At 33.9% G+C, this 27,579-nt stretch overlaps 1 protein-coding gene across 1 annotated transcript; it reads left to right on the forward strand.

The window, feature by feature from the left end:
* The first annotated feature begins 988 nt into the window (after positions 1-988).
* On the forward strand, positions 989-26,227 carry LOC110928588 (ent-kaurene synthase TSP4, chloroplastic). The gene is made up of 14 exons (XM_022171609.2): positions 989-1,110; positions 5,241-5,278; positions 5,354-5,645; positions 5,719-5,899; positions 19,031-19,239; positions 19,352-19,472; positions 19,559-19,656; positions 19,737-19,951; positions 24,444-24,556; positions 24,645-24,743; positions 24,848-25,060; positions 25,150-25,291; positions 25,397-25,642; positions 25,718-26,227. The coding sequence occupies exons 1-14, from the start codon at positions 1,032-1,034 to the stop codon at positions 26,030-26,032; spliced, it is 2,361 nt and encodes a 786-aa protein (XP_022027301.1). The 5' UTR covers positions 989-1,031; the 3' UTR covers positions 26,033-26,227.
* The last annotated feature ends 1,352 nt before the right edge of the window (positions 26,228-27,579 follow it).

Below are 27,579 nucleotides of genomic sequence, written 5' to 3' on the forward strand. Positions count from 1 at the left end.
TAAGGGGTTTAAATTGGGGATCTATTATGCGAGGGGGCTCTCTAGTGCGGACCTGGTTAAGAAAACGTATGATAGACCTCCCGACATTCATGAATAATTCACACCTTTCAAAAAAATAGTATATGATCTATTATGTCGCCTACCATGTGTGCTAGCGGTAGACTAATTATAATAGTATCTTAGTTTTGTGCCATTCCAAAAAAAAAAATATAGAATCTATTATGCGAGGGGACTCTCTAGCACGGACCCGATTAAGAAAACGTATGCTAGACCTCCCGACATTTATGAATAATTCACACCTTTAAAAAGAAAAGTATATGATCTATTATGTCACCTACCATGTGTGCTAGCGGTAGACTAATTATAATAGTATCTTAGTTTTGTGTCGTTCCAAAAAAAAGTATCTTAGTTTTGTGTCGTTCCAAAAAAAAGTATCTTAGTTTTGTGAAAAAAATATTTAAGGATGCTGCCATGCTGGTCTCATTAAAACTTTGATCCACCAACCCCTTCATATAGCACACAGTTGCTGCTGTACCTCCTACCTCATCTGCATTTTTATCAACATTTATTTTTCTCAGGTGACATGCCAAATTCTTTTTTTGTTTCTTACGCATTATTTGTCATGAATTTCTTATTGCATCCTGATATGATACATTTTTCGTTATTACTACTACTACTACTACTATTATTATTATTATTATTATTATTATTATTATTATTATTATTATTATTATTATTATTATTATTATTATTATTATTATTATTATATAATGAGCTCATTTGATACTTGTATCAAAGGTCTTCTTGTTCGTAACTATAGATGGTTAAAACAACAATCGTATGATACTTGTATTTGTATCAAAGGCCTTTGTTGTTGTAAGTATTTGCATGGTTATTTATACCAATTTTTATAAGGTTAAAAAAGTATACATGCTCCATCCTCATCCCCCTAAATACACTTATTCATTCAGTTTTGTCAAACAGAACAAGGTTGCTGTCAACTGTCAAGAGAGAACCAAGAAGCCCTAAACATGTTGTCGCACACAACACATGGATCATGGGTTGTTGGTTGTTGCATGCAGCAGTACAATCTGTCAGGACTTCAACCAGGTACAAAGTAGCTGTGCATAAATATTGACCTTTCTACTATTTTGACTCCTTCCCCATAGATATTATTTCATCTAGATCATTCACAGTTGAATCTTTTTCTCCATCTTTATAATTACATTAAAAATATTAACTTTTTTTTTCAATTAAATAAATTTTTTTATACTTTTATTATTACATTTTCTCTCTTCTCCACTTATAACCAATTTAAAAAATATTCAAAAATAATAGTAGGTGTATAGTGTTTTCTCCAAATTTACTGACGAACTATGTTGTCAAAGACGCAAGGTGCAGGCGAGGCGCATCGGCTTCGCCCGGAGCCTAGGCGCAAGGCGCAAAAAAAGCGTGAGCTTTTTTAAGAAAAGCGCACGTAGAGAAAAAAATATAAAAAATATGTTATGCTCTGAAAATAAATAAGATTTCACATATAAAATTAAAAAAAAAAAACTATTATACATGCCATTTAAGATCATGTAGCTAATAGTTTTATACTTTTGTTATTACACTAAAAACACTATTTTTTTTCTTTTTTAATTAAATAATATGTTTTATACTTTTATTATTATATTTTCTCTCTCCTCCACTTATAACCACTTTAAAAAGAATTAAAAAATTATAGAGGTCGTATAGTGTTTTCTCCAAAATTGGTGATGAGCACTAATATTTTCACTCTCTTCCACTCACAACCATTCTTAACCACTCTATATAATTTAAAGGTTCCACTCACATACCCATATCCCATATCATATCAAATGTGAATGCTATTATAGGATATGAGTTGGTCAGAAAGTCCAAATTTCCTAAAAAGTGTAAAAAGTCATAAAACACCATAATATCAACCATAAAACACACCAAAAACCCACAAATAATATGATGAAGATTACTAAAACATCATGTATGTGGGTTTTGTGTTGTGTTTTAGATGTTAAGGCTCTGATTTTGGAATGACAAATATTATTGTGTTTTATATTGTTTAGCATTGTGTGTTTTATATTCATAGTTCTACGATGGTGTGTTTGAAGTTTTTTATGGACTATTAGAGTTTGAATATGGTGTTTTAGTAATATTCATTCTATTATTTGTGAGTTTTAGGTGTGTTTTATGCCTGAAATTATTGTGTTTGATGACTTTTTACACTTTTTAGGAAAAACACACTTTCCGTAGGATCCCCACTCTGCTCTTATATACTTAAATAAAAGGGTTTTTTTGCAACTAACCTCCGGATGACATTTGACATTTTGTCTTATACTTAAATAAAAGGGTTTTTTTGCAACTAACCTCCGGATGACATTTGACATTTTGTCTTAAAACAAAAAGCTTTCACCTTTTGTTTTTTTTTTTTCAAAATGAGTAATTACTTTTTAAGTCTTTGTGTTTTAATGGTATTAATCACTTAATTCAAAATAAAAAAGTTTAACGTTCCGAGTCCTTTGTTCTAGTTATACAGTAATATATCACTCAAATTAAATATAAAAAATGATTGATTTCATACTGCAGTTTTTCAAAACAAAATATAAAAGATATCTTACAAGAAAAAGTTATAATCGTTTAAAACTTTTGAAATAGTCAACATAACTGACTATTTAAAAAGTAATCTTACACCCCTCTTTTTTTCTATACTTTCGTCTTAGTCATTGATTTAAAAATAAAATATCAACATTCATTTTTATCTATTTATGAAAAATCAACTTTTTATTTGATCATACCACCTCCTAAAAAAACATCTTTAATTATTAATGTAATTTTTACACCCTTAATATATCTATAGAAAATTTCTATCAATTTCATTCCGTTAAAGATGTAAATAATTTCATATATCCATACAAATTATATATATATATATATATATATATATATATATATATATTATTTTTTCTAAAAAAACAGGGAATGTAACATACATATATTTAAATATTTTTATAAAGACAAATTTGATTTAAATAATCTCAGCTTTCTCAATTTGGCCGATAATAATCCCAACTTAGTTATTGGCCGATAATAATCCGAACTGGTCCACTTTTGACCGATAATAGTTTGCCGTTAAAAATAGTTTAACGGAGTTAAGTTTTTTTCCGAATTACAAACTGATGTTTTATGGATTTTGATCAGAAAGAGGATACGAGTCGATTTATGTAAAACTTACCTCGAAACGATCCTTCAAACGGCTTGATTTTTTTTAATTAGAAGTTTAAACACCCGAATTGAAGTACCATTTTCGTCGTTTGGGGCAGTATTTCGAGGTAAATTTTACATCAATCTACTCGTATTATCGTTCTAATCAAAAGCCCTAAAACATCAGTTTATAGTTCGGAAAAAAACTTAACTCCGTTAAACTATATTTAACGCAGACTATTATCGGCCAAAAGTGGACCAGTTCGGATTATTATCGACAAATAATTGAGTTGGGATTATTATCGGCCAAATTAAAAAAGCTGAGATATATTAAATCCAATTTGCCTTTTATAAATATATATAAAAAGCGCCGACTAGTTTTTTTTAAATGTTCAAAATATGTATGTTATATTTTTTTGGACATATATATTATGTAACATGTAATTTTTAACATTTAAAAAAAACTACCCGATATTTATTTGTTTTTTTTACAAAAATGTTCAGGATAACACTAAATCCACATACTCAGATAAACACAATACCTCATACCCAGTAAACACAAAATGAAACCCGATAAAACATTGTGAAGAAAAAGTAATGAAAACAAAAACTGTTAAAATACGCTATATGAACATGCATAAAACGTTAACTTTAACAAAAACCTGCATGTCGCCTAAACACAATATACTTACCATTCCCACAACTATTAATTGCATTAGACATCAAAATGAACACATGTAAAAAGTAAAAAAAATAACATAAAAATAATATTCTAGAATGGAGATGAAGGATGCATAATGTGATGAAGGTAACTGAATTAGTCGTGGGTTTAGAATAATGGTTTCCATAAAAATCTCAAATAATTAAACAAATATATCTCTACCATAATTAAATTAATTAGTCAATTACAAATATACTCTTTTATTGAAATATCAGAGATGACAAATGTTATCACCAAAACACTTCCTAATTACCAAATAAGGTTAAAATATAATGGACGACTTGTAGCATGAAGCAAGACGTACAAACTTAGTAAAAAATCCAATTTTACTTTATATCAGCAATTAGTTGAAACTCCTTTCAACTATATATTGACACAATTCAATTTCAGATACCCTATTTAAAACTATATTAGTCATTAATCGCGAACTTAATTCTAAATTAATAAAAATTATTAAGTTATGGTTTTATCAAATTAACAACTTTAATTTAAAAACCAAAATAATACAACTCATTTCTTATTTACCTTTCTATGTCAAATTAAAATGCCTTTAATCTATCTAGTCGTTTTATGATTATAAAAACAGTTTTGTCGGTTAAAGATTATCTACATTGAACAATCTATCACAACCACACAAAACAACAAATATAGATTGAGCCACTAGTGGTAGTTTGCTCAGTTTCGTTCGAGCCAGTGAATGACCAACTAAACCGGTCTAAAAGGGACAAACAACGACAAGTCTGGCCTTGCTCTCACTTAGTCCAAGATCTCCATATTCATGGAATTGTTCGTTTCCATCCTCGGTCTTCAATATCTTGTCTTGTATGATTTTAGAATTTATAAAATTACAATTGTTAAAATCAAATAAAACCTACCTATTATAAAGGGTTCCAAAAACCCAAAAAAAAATTATAAATAATGAAACCAACCAAAAACTACAAACAAACAAAAAACAACCACAAGTCTCTATGACTTGGTTTATGAACAATCACAAAAACATCCAAAACGGTAAAGGCTTGATCTTTTTATCAAACAAAAGTTTTGACAATAAAACGAAAGAGCAATTTAAACAATATCTGAATAAGTAATTGTAAAAGTGGTTCTGATACGACTGTAGGGATTCCAGGGTATCTGTTTTATGTTTATATCTGTTTTGGATGTTATACAAAGCATTTGTTGTTGTTTTGAGAAAAATAGTAGTTTGAAAAATCTTGGAAATGTTCAAAGTCGTAAATTTTCCATTTTTTCTCAATTTCATCTTCATTTCCTTGCTTGATTCATATTTTTACTTGAGAAGCAGCTTCTTCAAACGCTGGACAACGCAATCAGACTGCTATGGTATGACTGGTTCTCTGTGTTTATTGATGCACTTGAAACAACAAATCAACATTAATCCCTTTGAATTTTATACAGGCCCTAGATATGACCAAAGAACGAATCCGTAAACTGTTCAGCAACGTTCAACTTTCTGTGTCACCATATGACACAGCATGGGTAGCCATGGTCCCTTCTCCAAAATCTCCCATGTCTCCTTGTTTCCCTGAGTGCCTAAACTGGGTGATGGATAATCAGCTTAATGATGGTTCATGGGGTCTTCTTCATCCCAATCTCTCATCCCCATTACATAAAGATACTCTTTCCTCAACTTTAGCTTCTATTGTTGCATTAAAAAAATGGAATGTTGGGGAACACCAAATTGACAAGGGTAAGGCTTTTTGATCAGTTCTTGCTTGTCATTTATTAATGTTCTCTACATAAACAATAAACTCCTGTTGCAGGTCTAGCTTTTATCGAGTCAAATTTGGCCTCAGCTACTAACAAGAATCAACCATCTCCAATTGGTTTTGACATTATTTTCCCCCATATGCTTCAGTATGCACAAGATTTGGACATAAAGCTCCCTCTAAAACAAAAAGATTTGAATCTGTTGCTACATGAAAGAGAATTGGAGCTGAGAAGGTATGTTTTTTATGAAGTTTTACACGTGTTTATTTTTCATGGTATATATAACTGTATACGTCTATTCTTTTGCTTCACTTACTATAAGTGGCGGACTCAAGATTTTTTTTTCCAATAGGGTTCATTTTTTTCGTGTTCAAAATTTTCATAACATAACGTTAAAATTTTCGGGTCTTGAATTAGTTTTAAAAAAACAGAAAAAAGAGGCAATACAAGTCCGGGAACCCCGACCTGCTTTATGTGGGCCCACCCCTGATTACTATTATTATTTAATTAGTTAATTAATTCTCTCTGTTTATGTTTATATATTTATTAATTTCAAATATAGGAGAAATATTATAGTTTTGGGATTTTAAGTTTTTGCCAGTTAAGGTTTTCCACTTTCCTTAATTTCTTCTAAAAATACTAAATAGAGAAAGTAAGCGGCAGACACTGAGATCGAAGAGAGAGATGACGATGGAGTGGGTGTCGGCCATGGCCTCCGGCCGGCCACCCTATCTTGAGGACGACGGTTGTGCTAGTTGTGGGTATTGGAGATAGCGATGGTGGTTAGGGATAATGATGATGATTGAGATTAGTAGTCACGAAGATGATGTTTGTTGTGGCTGAAGTTGATGCCAGTGATATTGGTTGCGGATGTTGAAGGTGGTGCATTTTGGGGTTTCACAGCGACCATTGATAGAAGGTTTGATTCCAACTAAGGGCTTGATAACGATGTTAATGGCTGGTAACTAACTCTTCCACCTCCTATGCTATCTCATGGCTGATAAACTGATATGTGTTTCAAACAGTTTCATCAGATACATATTTCTTGTAGCCGTGGATACGTCGACTAAACAGGTCAAAACAAGTAGGTTAACTTTTGTTCGTCTTTTCTAGAAAAAAAAATATAAATAACTGATATAGTAAATATGATTACAAAATCATCTTTACCTCATTTAGCAATTTGGGAGCTTGTATGAAATACAATTATATTTTTGTAGACTTTAACCTATTTGACCAGTTTTAGATTGAAAATAACATGAATGGACCTAGCCTTGTATAAATGGTTCAAATTGCAACCCTACCACTCACTACTAGAGAATAAGGTATTTGCTACCACATTTTCGGTCGCAAAATGGTAGCAATTGCTATTTTGCCACCGTTTTGCCACCAAAAACTCGGCGGCAAAAGCACACCTAGCAAATGCCCTATTGCCACCTATTTGCTACCGTTTTATTTTTTGCTACCCTTTTTGCTACCATTGATTTGTCACCGTTTTGCTACCTCTTTTTGTCATCGCTACCACTATTTTGCCACCTTTTTGCTACCGTTTTTTGTCACTGTTTTGCTACCACATTTTGTTTTGCCACCGTTTTGCTACCGCTATTTTGCCACCTTTTTGCTACCGCTTTGTCACATTTTACCACCGTTTTGCTACCATTTTGGTATTCCATTCTATAAATTGGCTATTGCATTTCATAAAAACATAACAATTTATAACTTGTTGCGATTCCATTAAAATGTAAAAATATATACATCCAATGTTCCTCATAATAAACAATCAAATCAAAACATCAAATAACTAAAATTAAAATTTCGAAATCCAAACATCGAAACTAAAAGTGTGTGTTTGTATAAGGGTGGGATTTCTTTCAAGGATAAATTGTTCTTTAAACCTGAGCTTGCAAGATAACTCTCAATTACTGCAAAAATATGCATCAATCCCCATGATGATCACAATATACCTTTCCTAAAATGAGATTATAAATGGCAATGGTAACCTGATAACCATACATAAGCAAATATTCGATTAACTCAAAAACTATGAAAGAATAAATAAAAGGAGAAAAAATTAAGTGTCAAAACACTTGTAGCTTCAACTACTTGGAAAACCTCACCCTCATCAAATTCAAGGGTCAAACCTCCCTGCAACCAGGTCAAAATGGCAAGCTATTGGGGTGGGATGGTGACTGACCTGTCAAGTTACCTACTAAACTCACATGTATCCTTTCATAACCACTTGTAGCTTCGACTACTTGTCTAACCACTTAACTACTATTAACTATAATGATTCCTTTCATAACTAGTTACCTACTAAACTCACATGTATCCTTAATCCCAAATCATGAGATATCATTAAAAAGCATGATTTTTCAAAGCATGGCATAAGTTTTATCTTTACCTTTTGAAATGAAAGTTGCAGCCATTGCCATTGTATTGACAAGTAAATCATGCGTGTAAAAAGTGATCTCTTCTTAAACCTTGTCACCTTCGCTTCAGTGACTCATCCTACTATAAATTCCATTATTCGTTGTTCATAAGAAACTAGTTATCGTGGTTCTTATTAAGCATAGACCAATAATGCAATCTGGTGGGACCGGTGCATAATCAAAGAAGTGCAAAAGATAACTTACGGGCCTGCATTCGACTGGATACATGATATCCACATGATTCGGTCTCATCTTCCTTGAAGGAATGATAAAAGTTTGTTTTTTACACAAAGAACATTCCTAAATCATTATAATAAAGCCATGTAATTTGAAAATATTTACCTTGGTAGCTCCATCGCTGCTAGGAATAATGTTGAAGGACGCGGCTCTTCCGCCTCTCCAATCCTTCATAGATGGACTATCAACAGTCTTTAGGGTAGCTGCAATGAGTTAACAAGAAATTAGATAAATTATACATTTCAACTCCTTGTATAATGAAGTGATTTAATTAAGGCCACATTACCCGTCATGGAATCATGGAATCGCACCACCAGTAGTATAGGCATCATAGATTTGTGCAATTGAATGAACCTCATGAAGTTAATTTCCTATCAGCAAATATTGATCACTAGATTAAGTAAACTAGCATCCTACAGTTTAGTTCCTTTCCATCCAATTGAAGTAATTCAACTACAATCTTTTTGCAACACTTTGTTCTAAAACATTACAAGCATTGAAATTCAAAACAGAACTCACACTACTATTAGTATACAATAAAACTAGTATAAAAAGATTAGATCCATCTTATCATTCCATTCCAATCTGAACGATAAACATAAACCTCACCATAACTAACGATCTAGAAGAAAATAAACCACTTAAGATTATAACATGGTAACTTTTCAAGACCATCCACATTAAAGAGACCCAAATACACCCAAAAATCCACCAATGCTAAATCAGGATTAGTCAAATGCAATAGCCATGAAAGTTTAAAATCCACTGATCCTATTCAGCCTCAGTTTTTGGGTTTACCTAAAATAACCAATGCTAGATAACTCTTTAACAAAAAAAAAATCCATCTACCTAATAAAATGTATACTGATATACTCTTACCACAACCAATGTTGATAGGAGTAAAAAAATCCATCTACCTATTCAGCCTCGGTTTTCGGATATGTTGTTGCCTCTGTATCTCACTTCCCTATCTGACTGCACAAACAAATAGATAATTACAATTACATCTCATAACAAATTAATATAAAAGCACGAAAGTGGGGAAGGATGGATGCATACACCATGTATAATTTCTTGAAACGCATCCGGTTCTTGTTCCTGAATGTATTTCTCAGCAGCAAATAATATGTCATCTGGCTTACTAAACACATCTTTCTTTTTAAGAACATAGCAAATGTTAATCTTCTATTTCCCTATGTAAAACGGTCTAAGATAATGCTCATAAACATATGCAGCACCACTGAAGTGCGGTATCACAAACTAGCAGTTTACAATCAGCTTTGCAAATGTTAATCGTATGTTTCCCTGTGTATCCTGACAAGTGTTACAAGCATATTTAAGAACATACTTTCTACTCATTAACTAAAAACAGACCATACTAACTATACAGATAACCATCACATAACTTTACCATTCGATAAGCATAGCAAACGTTATTTCAAATAGAGTAATCATAGAATACATAATCCAATAGGTAAGCCATTGCTGATCATCCGCCAGAGATTTCGTCTCTATCGCCCCTATTGAAGCATATATGTTGCGCACAAAAAGAAGTTCGCCATTCACTGATTAAAGCATAGACTTATTCTAATTAATTTATAAAACGCATTCTGGACAGAACTTACAGAGGATAAGCCAAACTAACCACCAAGCTGAAACACAAAATATACAATACAAAACAAAACAAAATAAGCAAGTACCTTTAAGGAGGGTCTGAGTTATCAGTCCATGAATGTGAAGAAAAGGAACCTCAAAACAGAATAAGCAAGTACCTTGAAATGTAATTCCCACAAGGCATGGAAACCATAACAAGCCTGATAGACTATTTCTGCAAATGGTGTTGATGTCAGAAACTGTGTAGCTGACGCTATCCAAAGACCAAAAGACTGCAAGATGTTTGAAGACAAAATTACACCATGAAGCTATTGTCAAGGGGGAGTTTGTTGGTGCATGTTTTGTGACATCAGCTTAATAGTTTGTTTATTTAGTCTTTGGATATTTTGTATTGGGCTTAGCATTATTGGTTAGAAAGTTAATTAGTGTTATGGGCTTGGAGAATGGCCTAGCCCAGACCAAAGCCCATGTGCAAAGCTTGTCCTATATAAACAAGGCTTGGCATTAGGGTTTTGTTTTAGCCATTTGACACACTTAGAGGGATTGAGAGAGAGTTAGAGAAATCTACAGAGAGTGGCTGAGAGATTTCTTGTGGGTCTTGAATTGATTGTAAACTTCGTGTTGGATAATCAATAGAAGACCGGATTGAAAGTGTATCGTGTTCTTGATTCTGTTTCTACTCGTTTTTTTGTGAAATCTGATCTAGGGGATTCCGCACTATAGGTTAGATCGATGATTCTGTTACGATCCGCACGACTTAGGGGACCTACAAATGGTAGCATGTTTTTGTCAAGAAAAATGCTTGCCAATACGAATATAAAGTCTAGACAATGTTGACCAGGTTACCGTGTTCTTGTACTACATAGTAGCGAGATATTTCAAGAGACTGACCATAAGATTCAATCACTAACCTAAAATATTCTCATTTCCAATTGAACATAGTGCTTATCTAATACAAATTCCACATATATATTGCTTACATATCAATATCAACATATATGTTATTTGTAACAACAATTGTTTTTTGAATTTAAGTGTTTAATCATCTCTTCTACATAAGTAAGAAATCATGTCAGTTGAAAGGAAACTAATAGACTAACGGTGAAGAGACTGACGTTCGCCGCCGATAGCAGTACCTGTGATTAACTCCGCCATTAGCCACTGTTCGCCAAAGAAGTAGGGAGATGAGGGCGAAGGAATTGAAGTTGTCGTTCAATGAGATTAAGAGAACCGATCTGCGATTATTTGAAACCGTCATTCGCTGAGATTGAATCGATCTGCGATTGAGGAGGCGAGTCGATTGGAAGAGGTGAAGGTTTACTGGCGATGAACAGGTGCGATTCTGCAGGTCATTCGGTTTAGATGCGAATAACAGGCTTGCCGCAAACCTCTTCCGACGGTTGATACTTCAAAATCAGGAACATATTCGGTTCCAATTTCATAGATCTGGCGTCCAATTTTTCGATTTGTTCTAATAGTTGTGAATCTTTGAAAATGCGAAACGAATATCGAATTTCAGCAATTATTGTTGTGAATCTCCTTTGAGGAGTTCATCGATTGGATATTTTTTGTGATTTTGAATCATTTGTGTTTCTAGAGACCATTCGGTTTAGAGCTCTGCGTGAGGAATCTAGGTTTAGTTTAGCATTGTACCGTTTTATGATATCAAATAAATACTTTATTTTGAGTACAACTTCGTTTTTAACAAAACTTCTAAAGGGAATGTCGAGCAAAAAATCAAATACAACTACGTACTTGAGTTTTTAGAAACAAGTTATAAACGTAAATTATTAAAGACGTATCAGATTACATTATTTGATAAATTAATATACGTTCAAAACAAGAAAAAAGAATTATTAAAAAAATGGTAAAGGAAATATATGGTTTTAAAAAAGAAAAAAATTAAAATATGTTTCTAAAAGTAAATATAATAATAATAATAATAAACTATTATAATATATTAAATAAAAAATAATAAAAAAACTATATATTATTTTAAAAATAAAGTTACTATTCATCGTCCTTCATTAACTATATATATATGTATATATATATATATATATATGTGTGTGTGTGTTATTAAAAGTAAATATAATAATAATAAACTATTATAATATTATTAAATAAAAAATAATAAAAAGCTATATATTATTTTAAAAATAAAGTTACTATTCATCGTCCTTAGCAAAAAATCAAACACAACTACGTATTTAACTTTTTAGAAACAAGTTATAAACGTAAATTATTAAAGAAGTATCCAATTATTTGATAAATTAATATATGTTCTAAAAAAAGAAAAAAGAATTATTAAAAAATGGTAAAGGAAATATATGATTTTAAAAAATGAAAATAATAAAAATATGTTAAAAGTAGATATAATAATAATAATAATAATAATAATAATAATAATAATAATAATAATAAACTATTATAATATCTTAAATAAAAAATAAGAGAAAACTATATATTATTTTAAAAATAAAGTTATTATTCATCGTCCTTGATTAACTATATATACTAGTGTGATTTCCCCACGCTTCGCGGTGGAAATATTCAGCCGGTGATCGTTATAATATCAGCACTTGCTATAATAATCCGAAAGGAAAACATTACATCAATTGAAAAGAATAAAACAAAATATTGATACCGGTACCGATGTTGTTCAATTGATATCGGTCCGATTCGTTTGTATTCCATTTTTATTTTATTTTAACATTGCAATATATTTTTTATTTTTATTTGAAAATGGATATTGTGCTGGTACCGTACCAGATCGTATCAAAACCGATTGAAACAATATCAATATTGTTTCACTACCATGCTGTATTTATATATTGTTTTTGATTTTGATAAACTGACATTGTGCCACTACCATGCTGTATTGAACCAAACCGAACAATATCAATATCGTTATGCATTAATTTATTTGGTTTCTTGTTTGATAACGGATACTTAATCGTATCATAAAAGTTATATTAGAAAAAAATATGTTCAAAAACAATTAAAGTTATAAAACAATAAAATAATAGAAACTTCAACATATTGAAAAAAGTCTTAAACTATTGTTCATCCACACTTTCTACTAATATGTATAATAATATTTGGTTATTTGCCTGCGCATTGTGGCGCTACATTATCGCGGTCATTCGACGGGTATTGATTTGATTTGTTGCAGTACCGGTTTGATATATGCACTCGGTATAGAAATCAACACATGTTTTACATCGGTCAAACACAAAAAAAATGAACACCGTCACCGGTAGCGGTTTTGATGTTGTTCGAAGGATATCGATTGGATCAGGTTGTCACGAAACTGGTACTGATATTCATTTATCTTCGCAGACAAAGTTGTATGAATACAGAATTATCAAAACGGATATCATTAAAATGAATAAAGGTATCGGTATTGATGTTGTTCGGGTACGGTACAGTATGATAGCGATACCGAGTCACTTTATCAAAAGTAAAAACAATAATATTGCGAAGTTAGTTAGAAATACTATTACCAAATATAATTAGAGAATAATAAAAAATATATTAATATTGATATATATATTTAATGTTAATCCTTATTATTAATATAATTATTAATAAAAAATAATATATATTTAATATTGATGCTTATTAGTAATAATAATTAAAATATTATTATTTTACTATTCATCCAAAGTTTCTTTTCATATGTGTAATATAAAAAATAAAAATATTTTATTAAAAGTAAATTTAATAATAATAATAATGAACTATTATAACATATTAAATAAATAATAATAAAAAAGGTATATATTATTTTAAAAATAAAGTTACTATTTATCGTTCTTCGTTAACTATATATATCAATAATAATAATAATAAACTATTTAAATAAAAAATAGTAAAAATGTATATGTTAGTTTAAAAAAAAAGTTACTATTAATCGTCCTTCGTTAACTATATATACACAATGTAACATAATGTATCAAAAAGAACATGAACATCTCTGAAAATTTAGTAAACAATTATATGCAGAACTTCAATAAGCTTTAACTATACTTACAAAATACAAAAGCACAGAGCTTCAATGATTTTATTTATAGTATATTAATTGTTTTAGATTAGATCCAGTTGCAACAAGAACCTGAAACATAGACTGAGATTACTTACTACAATTTCTTCAAGCCCTCCTTAGCCTCACCAAGGCCAGCAACACCAGCCTTCACTTCAATTTTTATGTTCTTCGTAAATGGTAATGTAAACAAACATTCTCATAAACTCATCAACCAAACTCAAGAAAATGAAGAGTTTAAACCCCAATATTACATATTTACGTACCGTTCTTCACTTTTCGCTTTACTGTAGTATCTAAAAGCTAAACTCCGAATCTTCAATTTTCATCTACCAAATCATAGGTTGCGGAACCTATACTTATGTCTCTTCTGATGCACAGAACTTAGTTTGCCGGAGTTCTCACCGGAGTGTGACCTAAACTTTAGCTTGGCAAAAAAAAATAACATAAGTTACGAATCTATCTTAAGACATATTGATTTACTGAGTAAATCAAATGTAGGTACAGGGTTTTACCTGATTCATCAAACCAGAAAGATTTCCGTGGGATCTTGGTCCCCGAAACTCCGTCATCGTCGATCTTCAAAGGTTCCACCAGGTGTGTGGTTGTTTTGAGGGAGGTAGATTCTATGGTTATCGCCGAGATTGAGGAGGCAGTGACGGCTAGAGTTACTCCAGGGAAAAGGGAAAGAGAATGATGAATGAGGCGGTGTTCAGGGTTTTTGTTTGAGATGAGGGATTGCCTTTCCACTAAAAGTTAAACAACTCTTAATTTTCAACATCACTATACTCTCTCTCTCTCTCTTGTATCCATTATAATACAGTAGTAGATATATGTATCTGGAGAAAGTGTAGAATACAATAGTACTTTAGCGTGTGAAGATACGTGAGCAGGAGATTGAGACGCCCGTTATTCCTTATTTTTTTATGACGTGTGTGACTATGTATATAACATGTGTAATTAGGCTTTTGAAACAACCCATGCATAATTTTGAGTTTAACATGCGTAATTTTCATGTTTTGTGGCATGCGGTTTTTATTTTCAAAGGTTCCACCAGGTGTGTGGTTGTTTTGAGGGAGGTAGATTCTATGGTTATCGCCGAGATTGAGGAGGCAGTGACGGCTAGAGTTACTCCAGGGAAAAGGGAAAGAGAATGATGAATGAGGCGGTGTTCAGGGTTTTTGTTTGAGATGAGGGATTGCCTTTCCACTAAAAGTTAAACAACTCTTAATTTTCAACATCACTATACTCTCTCTCTCTCTTATATCCATTATAATATAGTAGTAGATATATATATCTGGAGAAAGTGTAGAATACAATAGTACTTTAGCGTGTGAAGATACGTGAGCAGGAGATTGAGACGCCCGTTATTCCTTATTTTTTTATGACGTGTGTGACTATGTATACAACATGTGTAATTAGGCTTTTGAAATAACCCATGCATAATTTTGAGTTTAACATGCGTAATTTTCATGTTTTGTGGCATGCGGTTTTTATTTTTTTATAACGTGGGTAATTATGCATTATAACGTGCATAATTAGGGTTTAACCCAACCCATGCGTAATAATGCAATAACGTGCTAAATTATGGATTATAACGTGCGAAATTATGCAATAACGTGTGTAACTATGTCAAGTTAATTACTATTGTGCCACCGCGCTCCATTAATGGCCTAGGGTAGGTTAGATGTACGGTTAAAATGCTCGCGTACGCTTTGCAATATAAGTTGGTCTCGGCCTCTATATATCTAATATTGAATGTTCCTAGTTTTATGGAGTTAAGAATTTGTTTACTGTAAATGTTTAGATTTATGGGTTAGAGTTATCTGATTAATTTTTTTTAACGGCTAGTGGTACTTTTTACTCCTTTTTAACACCAATTATATTAAAATCCATCTTTGCTCATGTTTGAACCTAAAACCTCTCACCCAAGAGATATTTGCCTCTACCAAGTGGGCTAGCCCACATTAGCAATTATCTAATTAAATTAATGGAGTTTAAGTTGATTTAGAATTAGGTTATTTCTTGTATAAAGAAAGGGTTATATATTCAATTGTAGTTGTCGAGTTGTTTATAACAATGAAAGAATCAAGGCCAAGTGTTTGCATCATATATGTTTTTGTGTGTTTGTGTTTATCGAATCTGGGCCAACATATAATTGTTGCCCAGAATCTTCTTAACGAACAATGAATATTCACAATGAACGAATAAACGTAAACTAACCTTTATTGAATAAATACAAATCTTGAATGTATGTACAAGTGAATGAATAAGAGAGTGTAAGTTACAAATGAATCAATCTATTCTATTTATAATTTCCTACGGGTACAAGTGAATAGACGTGTCTCTTCGTGAAAAGTCATGTCTCTTGATCTTGTGGTTGAGGAACTTGAAAAGGTGTGTTGAATGTTGTCTGCATGATCAACAGTTGCGTCCTTTCCTTGTTGCCTTGATACCGGTTCGGAAATGTGTGTGTAGAGACACACCTATTCGGTTATTGAGGGAAGTTTCAAACTTCCATCTTGTCAACTTTGGTCCTTCAACTTTGTAACCGCCACTTACTAATAAATCTAAACTATCTATCTAACTATTAACTAATTACATAATAAACCCTAATACTTATATAGGATGTGAAGAGATTATGTTTTCATTCACCCCCCTAATCTCGAACATCCATAAGTTGCACCTTGATCTTTCTCCATGTCTTGCTTGCCATCCTGCACTTTTCCATTTTTATCATGAGCATGTTGTAGTAGATCGCTGCAGTCTTCTTTGATTGCCATTAGGAGAGTTGGTTCATCGTCTTCCTGCACCAGATTTGTTTCTTCTTCTATTTGATTTGATTCAGGACAATCTGAGGCATAATGACCAAACTTTTGGCAATTGTAGCATTTTATCTTGCTTAAATCCTTCCCAAACTTCTTTTGGTTGCTTCTACTCTTGTAAGCATCATGTGATGAGTCTTCATCATCATCTTCTTGTTTGAACTTTCCATCACGCCATTTGTCTTGCGATGAGTTGAACCTTCCTTGTCCATTCTTCCCAAAACGTCTTCCACGACCATAGTTCTTGTCGCGTCGCGTATACATAAGTTTCTCTTGGTTATATACCGGGTTTTCATCCACCAAACCGGTCCTTTCTTCATAGGCTTTCAACCTTCCAATTGTCTCGTCTAGCGTCGTTGTTTCTAAATCAGCGAATTGTTCAATGGTTGCAACAATTTGAACGAACCTTTTTGGTACAGAACTCAGAAGTTTCCGTACTAAAGTTGGTTGATCAAAAGTTGATCCAAGGCCACTTGCCCTTGTGACAATGCTATTTAGCCTTGCAGTGAACGAATCGATAGTGTCTTCCTCCTTCATCTTTAACATCTCAAACTCTGTTTTGAGCGTTTGAAGACGTGCCTTTTGCACTCGATCTGCACCGACGTGTCTAGTCTTTAATGCATCCCAAATTTCTTTTGCACTCTTGCAACTTGCAACTTGTATTATCATATCTTCCGGTAGTGCTTGAAATAAATAAGCGGTCGCCATCATATCCTTCTTTTCATCCGCTTGCGTATTTTCTTTTGGTTCTATCATTTCCCATAAACCGTTTGCCCTCAAAATGGTTTTTATACGGATTGCCCATACCGTATAATTTGTAGACTTTAAGATAGGACACTGAAACTGGGAGAACGAACTACCATCTTTAATCACTACCGCGTTTGACGGAGAGGCTCCTCCTGAATCCGCCATAATTTCCTTTCCAACAATTTTCACTTTCTAAACTTTGGTTTTCTCCTAAAACCGAAGTCTATGATTCCAAAAAATTCACACTAACTTTCTAACGTGGAATCAAACCAATTTCTAAACCTTATAAAAATTCCAGAAAAATAGAACGTAGAACCTGGAATTTGAGAACCAACCGACTTCTCTTATCGTGATTCTCCGCACGGTTTCTGACTTTTCTTAACAACCCTCTTGGCTGCGTTTTTTTTTCTTCTTTCTGCTTGATTCGCGACTCTCTAAATACGAACCCAAAAACAATCAGCCCCAAACCCGCTTGATTTGCGACTAAATTTCTCAACCGAACACCCTCTTAATGCTTTGATATCACAAAACTTCTCAGATTTTGTGTCTTAAACAACCCAAACTTCTCAGATTTGCGATTGCTTTTTCAAACCGGAATACAAACTTCTCAGATTTGCTTCCGTCTTCTTTAATTCGAACCGTAGCCTCTTGCCGTGATTTGAATTAACAAAAAAATCTCAGAATCCAAACACCCTCAGTGATGATCGGATCAAAATCGAACACCCTCCTGATGACCGATTAACGAACGAACAACAATCGTACCCGCTTGATGCGATTGGTGTTAAAACTTAACAAGAACAACCCAATCAACGCCTCCTGCGTGATCAGAATTGTTAGGGAATTCAACCACCCGCCTGATGACTGTCTTCCCGAAACGAATTTGAGCCCTAGGCTCTGATACCACTGTTGCCCAGAATCTTCTTAACGAACAATGAATATTCACAATGAACGAATAAACGTAAACTAACCTTTATTGAATAAATACAAATCTTGAATGTATGTACAAGTGAATGAATAAGAGAGTGTAAGTTACAAATGAATCAATCTATTCTATTTATAGTTTCCTACGGGTACAAGTGAATAGACGTGTCTCTTCGTGAAAAGTCATGTCTCTTGATCTTGTGGTTGAGATTGGAACTTGAAAAGGTGTGTTGAATGTTGTCTGCATGATCAACAGTTGCGTCCTTTCCTTGTTGCCTTGATACCGGTTCGGAAATGTGTGTGTAGAGACACACCTATTCGGTTATTGAGGGAAGTTTCAAACTTCCATCTTGTCAACTTTGGTCCTTCAACTTTGTAACCGCCACTTACTAATAAATCTAAACTATCTATCTAACTATTAACTAATTACATAATAAACTCTAATACTTATATAGGATGTGAAGAGATTATGTTTTCAATAATGTTGTACTCAAGCATTTGTCATATTAGTACAAAAGGCCCTCATATATGTATCTTCATATGTACGTAGATGCCATTCAAAAGAGAGGGAAGCATACTTGGCATATATTTCAGAAGGACTGGGTAATTTTTATGACCGGAAGATGGTGATGAAATACCAGATGAAGAATGGTTCTATTCTCAACTCACCTTCAGCATCAGCTGCTTCAGTTATTTATCATCCAAATTCAGGCTGTCATCAATATCTAACTTCACTTTTGCAAAAGTTTGGTAATGCAGGTACACACCATCATTTTATATCTATGCATTGCAGTCATAACGGCTTTAGCTCCATATCGTTTAATATCTATCAATATCGTTCATAAAATTACTCATGTTTGGTGGATTTCAGTTCCAACAATTTACCCTCTTGATCTATATGCCCGACTTTACATGGTTGACCAACTTGAAAGATTGGGAATCTCGCAACATTTCATGGTCGAAATCCGAGCTGTTCTAGACCAAGCATATAGGTAGTAATCAATATTCATTGTAGTTAAATTAAATGGAGATATTCGAATTTCATTGGTTGGAAATATAACATTAGCCACAAAACTAGTTATTGGATGCAGAAGGATGAGAAAATATTCATGAATGCTGGGACTTGTGCTCTAGCCTTTCGGCTATTAAGGGAATATGGGTATCAAATTTCATCAGGTATATTTCACGTTCACAGATATAAAGGTATGTCATTTCTCCTATATTTTTCTATTTTCATCACATGGTTTCTGGTGTAGAGCCGTTGGCTAAAATCATTAAAGAGGGGTCTTACATGAGTTCACATGAAGAGCCTTTTGAAGACACACATGCAGCTTTTGAAGCTTATCTGGCATCTCAGATTATATACCAAGATGAATTGCCTTTTGGAGAACTAAATTTGTTGTCGGCTGATTTCCTTAAAAGGGAAATATCCGCCATGCCAAACATGCTCTCTAAACATCTCTACAAACAGGTCTTGTCTCCTTTTGAATTTGGAACTCGTAATCACTTTGTTTAAATTTTATTCAATACAATTGTCGGTTGATGGTGGGGAATGGGGAAATTACCTGTGGAAATTTTTAAGGGAAAGAATCGTCGGAAGTTCTCACACCTTTTCAACAAAACATGAAAGTTGTAGAAAACCTTAATTTAGTGACAAATCACCGACAAAAAAAACAAGAAGAAAACCTCAATAATGCGCCGGAAATCGTACCCTTTTTCCAACAAAAAACAGTGACACCAAATTCCCTTTTGTTGGACAACGTTAGTAGAATAATTTTTTGGACGAAACTGAAGATGCTAATCGAGATAGTTTAAATTATGTTTAATAGGGTGTTAATGTGTCAAAACCAAACTTCATAACCCACCAAGAATACGCCTCGCACGTATGTATGTCGTAAAATGACCTCCGGACGTCGCAACCCCAAGAGGGGAAGGTGCATGTGTGTATCGATACGTATATATAGGATTATAAAGATTATAAGTCTATAATCACGTACTAGACCCAATTAGGATTAGTCAAGTTTATGTTATTTTCAATTCTTGTTCCTTCATTCATTGTTCTATAATCAAGTTTTTGGGTAACAATTGGTATGAGAGGATTAGGCTCTTGAAGATTTGATTTTGATGGTAAATTTCAATGGTACATGAGAATCGTAAAGGAGTTGCCTCGCATATTCGTTGGCCATGTTTGGGTGAGGAAAAACCACTTGGAGACAGCGATCAGAAGTTTGTCACGGGTGTGTTTGAACTGAAAGTTTGCCTCGCATAATGTATCAATGTGACCCGCTACTATCAGGACTACTTGGTGCATTTTCTTCTAATTCTGGTGGGTTGTCAGACAAAGTTTATCCATTGGGGATTCCTTGAATCTACCGTTTCCATATGATTATTCCAGTTCCATGGTTGACCTTCCATAAACTTTACATCTCTACTGATGCATATCTTGTTCTTTGACGGATCATATAATCTAAATGCCTTAGATCCTTCTTCTATTCCAAGATATATCATAGGTGTACTTCTATCATCTAACTTCTTTTGTTGAAGTGGTAGCACCTTAGCGTATGTTGTGCAGTCAAAAGCCTTTAGGTGTTCCAGATTCGGCTTTCTTTATTTCAAAGCTTCATACGGGGTCTTGTTCACCAAAGCTTTCGTTGGAATCCAGTTTAATACATATATTGTATGTCTTATTGCTTCACCCCAAAAATTATGTGGCATGTTCATTGCCTTTAACATACTCCGAGTAGTTGACAACATCGTCATGTTCCTTCTTTCCACTGCTCCATTTTGTTGTGGGGAATACGGCGTTGTAAGCTATCTTGCTATGCCGTTATCTTTGCAATACTTGTTGAATTCAGTCGATGTGAATTCTCCTCCTCTTTATGTCCTTAGCATCTTTAACTAGGTTTGAGTTTCTATATCCACCTTTTCCTTGAACTGCTTGAAAGTTTCAAATGCTTGATCCTTGGAAGTTAGTAGATATGCCCACATGTAGCGAGTACAATCGTCTACAAGTAGAAATATGTACTTCCTCCCAGCATGTGTTGGTGGGGATATGGGACCACAAAATCTCCATAGACTAAATCCAAAGGTCTTAAAGATATGAATTTCACATGACTGGCATGACTTATTTGAGGAACTCCATGTACCAAGTTCTTTCGAGTCATTTCCTCAATAGCATCGAAATATAAATGGCCTAACCTTGCGTGCCATAACCATGCTAAATCTTCTGTGATTGAGAACAGACAGATTGGCCTTCCAATCTTCAATTTTACTTTATACAGCTTGTTCTTCATTCTCCTGGCTCGCATTAGTAACTTTCTATTTGTGTCGTGGAGTGTTAGTAAGTCTCCGTCCATAACTACTTTGCAACCAATTTCTGTGAGTTTTCCGAGGCTCATATGTTGCTTTTCAAACTTGGAATGTAGTATACTCGAGAAACAATCTTTTGTTCTTGGTTCAAACATTGTAGTAGTATTGAACCTATGCCTTTAATTTCTACGTACGACCCGTCACCGAAGCATACTTGCCTCGTCACCTTTTCATCTAATTCTCTAAAGCGACTTCGCACTCCATTCATGTGGTTGCTTGCCCCGTTGTCTAAATACTATAGACTTTCATCTTTCATGGCGTACCTTTCTGATTTTATGCGTTATTCGTTTAACAAAACCCTTTCTTGAACAACATTTTCTTCTTGTATTGCAATTAGCAATATGGGTGCTTCGTCTTCCTCGACGAGATTTGAGTGTTGTTGCACAACATCTTTCTCGGGGCAGTCTTTCTTAAAGTGTCCAAAATTTTGACACTTGAAGCACTAGATCTTACTTGTGTCTGTTTGATTTCTTCCAAACTTCCTCCAATTCCTAGAATTTCCACCTCTAGGTCTGTAAGAAGATCCTTCATTCTTAGTGCCTTGCTTGTCTTTATTGTCTCACCAATTTCCACGCGGTTGGTTGAACCTGCGACGCCCGCGGTTTCCGAACTGTCTTCCTCTGCCTGAGTTGTTGTCATGATGTGTAAACATCAATCTATCTTGGCTATCTCCTGGGCTTCCTTCTTTAACTTTAGTCTTTCTTCATAAGTCTTTTACCTTTCGACTGCTTCTTCTAGCGTTATTGTTTCTAGATCGAAGTATTGTTCCATGGAGGCGACAATCTCAGTGAACTTGTCTGGCACGACATTTAGAAGTTTGCATACCAGAGTCGGTTGACTCAGTGTTGTCCCTAATTCACTTGCCCATGTAACAATACTGTTTATCTTTGCGGAGAAAGAGTCCACATGTCATCTTCGTTCATTTGCATTAACTCGAATTCTGACATTAGGGTATGCCAATGTGCCTTTTATACCCGATCAACGCCAACGTGTCTTGTTTTCAAATTTTCCCAAATTTCTTTTGCAGTCTTGCAATTTGCAACTTGCAATACGACATCTTCCGGTATTGCTTGGAACAGATAAACAATTGCCGACTTATCTTTCTTAACATCCGACTGTGTATTCTCTGCCGGTTCAATCGTTTCCCAAAGTCCATTCGCTTCCAAAATCATTTTGATGCGAATTGCCCATATAGTTTGTCGGTTTCAATATTGGACATTGAAATTGGGAAAGAGAAATTCCTACCTTTTGAATTACAATTTGTGGATTTGGTCCGGTTACTCCTGACATATCTTCCGACTGAACAATCTTCACTTTTAATAAACTTTGGTTTCACTAAACCTCTAATCCTTAACCTCGCGATTTTCCGAAACGCGTAATAACCAAACAATCTAATTTGCACTAAACCCCGGAATCAAAACCCTAGATTCCTAACCCCTGGTTCGATACCCTTGAACCGAATAATAAAAACTAAACATGCGAATTGAAAAGAATAATAAAACCTGATCACGAAAACCCTGCCGCATTCGATGCGCCTAGAGCCTGATGCTCTGATAGCAATTGTTGCCCAGAATGATCTTTGATCTCTAGGACGTAAATGATAAAACTGAACTTTCATATAACTTAATTCGAATACATGAGTGTGATGAATGAATCTATCCCTATTTATAGTGCTCAAAGGGTGCGAGTGTAAAGACGTGTCCTTTCACGAACGGGTGCGTCTCTTGACTATGTGGTTGTAACTGAATCTTGAAGAGGCGTGTCTATAGAATCAAAAGTCGTGTCCCTTCCTTCTTCCTTTGCAGCCATCGATCCAAAGGGTGTGTCCAAAGAGACATGTCTTTTCCTTTAGGGGTGCGGTTACAGTCTTCTGATTTGACATCTTGGTCCCCGAACTACATAACTAACTTCTAAACTACTTTATACTAATACATAATCAACCCTTGTACTTTAGGATGTGTAGAGATTAGTGATTTCATTAAATATAGAGATAAAGTGTATGGTGTTAATGTATCAAAACTAAACTTGGTAACTACTAATTAATGTGTCGCATGTATGTATGTCGTGAAACTACACCTCCAAATGTTGCAACCCTAATAGGTGGCGCACATGTGTGTATCGGTGTGTGTATATAGGATTGTAAAGGTCATAAGTCTGTAATCCCAATAGAAATTTTAGTTTACTGAAGTTTATGTTAGTTTCGTTTCTTTTTCCATCATTCATTGTTCTAAATCAAGTTTGTAGGCAACATAAATACGTTTTGTCTAAAATTTGTCATTAATGGACGTTTTTCTTGCATTTTCGACCAATCTTTCATCAGGAACGATCGAGTTAGAATATATAAAATGTTTGACACAGCAGACTGACTCTGCTGTGAGGTGTCGTGTGATTGGTGTAACAAGATTCTGTAACAAGATTTCTGTTAAAGTATTCAGTCAGATGCCTTACTTATTTAGAGAAGTCAAGATCATACTGTTAGCTCCTCTAGTCAACATGGCCATTGGGTGATTACCAAAGTATATTATATGTAGTTCATTTTTTCATGTCAGATTTTATCAATGTAACTGGACTTAACTGATTATTAACTAACTTAGGTGGAGCATGCTTTTAAGTTCCCTTTTAATGCCAGTTTAGAACGTGTGTCAACTAGAAGAAATATACAAAATTACAATGTGGATGACACAAGAACTTTGAAAACTACATATTGGTAAGTTTCAGGTTGCAGGACTTATAGAAGGTTCACTTGCCAAATTTAAGATTTTAGTACTGAATATATAGTTATGAATACATTTCAGTTCATCAAACTTTGGCAACCAGGATTACATAAGGCTGGCAGTGGAAGATTTTAATTCACGCCAGTCTATTAATCGTGCAGAATTTAAAGATCTTGAAAGGTTGGCTCTAACCTTGCAATTGCCAATGTGTTTTGTTGTTCTTGATAGAAATATATTTTGATTCACAAAACTAAGAATCACGATGCCACTCTTTGTGTTGCCAGATGGGTGGTAGAGAATAAATTGGACAAGATCAATTCTAGGCAGAAAATGGGCTACTGTTACTTCTCTGGGGCTTCAGTTCATTCTTCTCCTGAACTATCTGATGCCCGAATTACATGGGCCAAAGCTAGCTTTCTTGTCATCATCTTGGATGACTTTGTTGATGTTGAAGGTTCTGTGGATGAACTGGAGAACTTGATTCAGTGTGTTGAAAAGTATATATTAATATTATCCATGATTAATTATTATTTTACAACAGATAGTCTTTTTAGAAGTTCTAAAGGATTGTTATTATCAACTGCAGATGGAATGTAAATGTCAACACTGATTGTTGTTCAGAAGAGGTTAAGATTATGTTCTTGGCAATAAAAGATGTAGTGTCTTGGATAGGAGACGCAGCTTATAAATGGCAAGAACGGGATGTAACAAGTCATGTTATACAATGTGTAGGCTAAAATCCTTGGAAGCATCAGATCTAACCTTTTCTACCTTACTTATTTTTCAGATTGTGGTGTATCGATGTTCAATTATCAATAATGTTTTTTTTACAGTGGTTGAAGTTGCTGTATAGTTTCTTAAAAGAAACTAAATGGGCGAGATATGGTGTGGTGCCAACAACGAATGAATATATAGAAAATGGCTACGAATCATTCACGTTGGGCACATTTGTACTCTCTTCTCTTTACTTTATTGGGCCAAAACTTTCAGATGATGTTGTTCAAAGCTCGGAATATCACAACTTATACGAGCTAATGAGCACTCATGGCCGCCTAATCAATGACATTAGAACCTTCAAGGTAGATGTTATCACGAGGTCAGCTTGTAAAGATATCACAATGCTACTACTATACTAATGGGTTGTGATTATGCAGAGAGAATTGAAGGATGGCAAACTCAATGCTGTTACATTGCACAAGAATTATGGAAAGAGTGGGATTAAGGAAGAAGATATTGTAGAAGAGATTAAGATGATGATTGATAATCTGGAGAAAAAACTGATGCAATTAGTTCTGGAAACAAAGGAAAATGGTGTCCCCAAAGCATGCAAGGATGTATTTTGGAAGATGTTATGTGTGGATAACTTTTTTTATGAAAAAGATGATGGGTTCACTCGAAATGACATTCTTGATACCGTGAAGGAAGTCATTTATGAACCAGTATCCATGCTTATGAATCCAACCAAATAATCCTTGAAGGATAACGTTATAATGCTCTTATATGTTTGTATGAAGCATCTACATGCGAATTACACAACTTATATAGCAACTGAATGGCATAACTACTTTTGTTTTTTTTTTTTTTTTGTCACAACTTTATTTAACAATCTTGGATATTGAGGAAACAATCTTTTTAGACGTATCAATAAAAGGTGAATTTGGAGATGTTTGCCTTGAAGGTTGCATGACAGTTGGTACAACATTATCAAGGGAAGTTTGTTGTTGTTCAATTTAGAAAGTTCTTGCTGCCTCTATAAGAATTCTCTTTTCATCCTTTTCAATTTGTTCAGGATTGAGAAGTTTCTTTCTTCATCTCTCTTAATCTCTTTTAATCTCTACAAGATTGATGTTTATTTGTGGTCTTGGAATTCTTGAAGTTGAAGAAGGTACCTTTTGTGGCACAATTTCTATTGAAAAGTCAATTAGGGGTGACAGTTTTTCAAGATGCTTGATCCTCAGTTCTTCAAGCCTTTTATAATTTTCTAAAACCCTTTCTGTTGGGAAAACAAGGAGTAAGAAAAGATTCTAAAATGATTAAAATCCCAAATGATGTCTTGTTTTTATCACTTGTAAATTAAGGATGTGCATGTACTATATACATGACACTTAACACTTAATGATTAACAAAGCATTTATATCATCAAACACAAGTCTCATCAAGTACAATGATCAAATAGAATCAAAGGCTGAATTAAGACTTATTATTTTAAATTACAACAATCATCAAGTGCAACAACTTGCCAAGTGCAACATATTGTCATATACAAAGGACCAATATGTGATGATGCAAGGGCTAAATTAACACGTTTACGCATCGAGTCTAAGGTTTTGAGGTTCCAGGGTGTTATATATGGGTTTACGAGTTGGGTTGTGTGGGCTTGTGAGGCCACGTGGGCCGTATAGTTTATTAGTCTAGTATATAATCTCGTTTTATTCTCATAACTAGGTTAGCAGTTTTAGAGTTTTGAAAATCCCAGAAATGATCTTAAGTATAGTCATTAGACGTGAAACACACCAAAATCTACTTATACGCTAATTCAACATGCAAAATCCATTGAATTGTGTGTGATTATGCAAAGAACTAGTAAATAAACGTTTCTCCTCATTCAATTCGTCAACCGAATAGAGTTTCTTTTAGTTATAGACCAAAATCATAGACGTACGCTATGAGTAGCTCTTCAATCACAGATGATGAACCCCAGCGCATCATGACATTATGTACTAACAAACTCCATTTTTAGATTTAGCTGACGTCTTTGTCTTGCGGCTTTTGAGATTATCAACATACTTCTTCTTGGCAACTTCAAAACGTTCCTTCTTCTTTTACCAAACCTTCTTTTTTCGGAACCATCTTCTTAGGCTTCTTATCTTCATTCTTCTCCAACTTTCTCCATTTTGACTGCCACTTGCTTTTAGTGTGTATCTCATAAGCGAAGCAAATACGAACAGCTCTTTGAAATTCCAATGCTTGTTCTTGATCCCTTAAATCATAGAATATTGAATTAAAGAACAACGCT

This window comes from Helianthus annuus, chromosome 3, assembly GCF_002127325.2.
Source record: "Helianthus annuus cultivar XRQ/B chromosome 3, HanXRQr2.0-SUNRISE, whole genome shotgun sequence".
Lineage (NCBI taxonomy): Eukaryota > Viridiplantae > Streptophyta > Magnoliopsida > Asterales > Asteraceae > Helianthus > Helianthus annuus.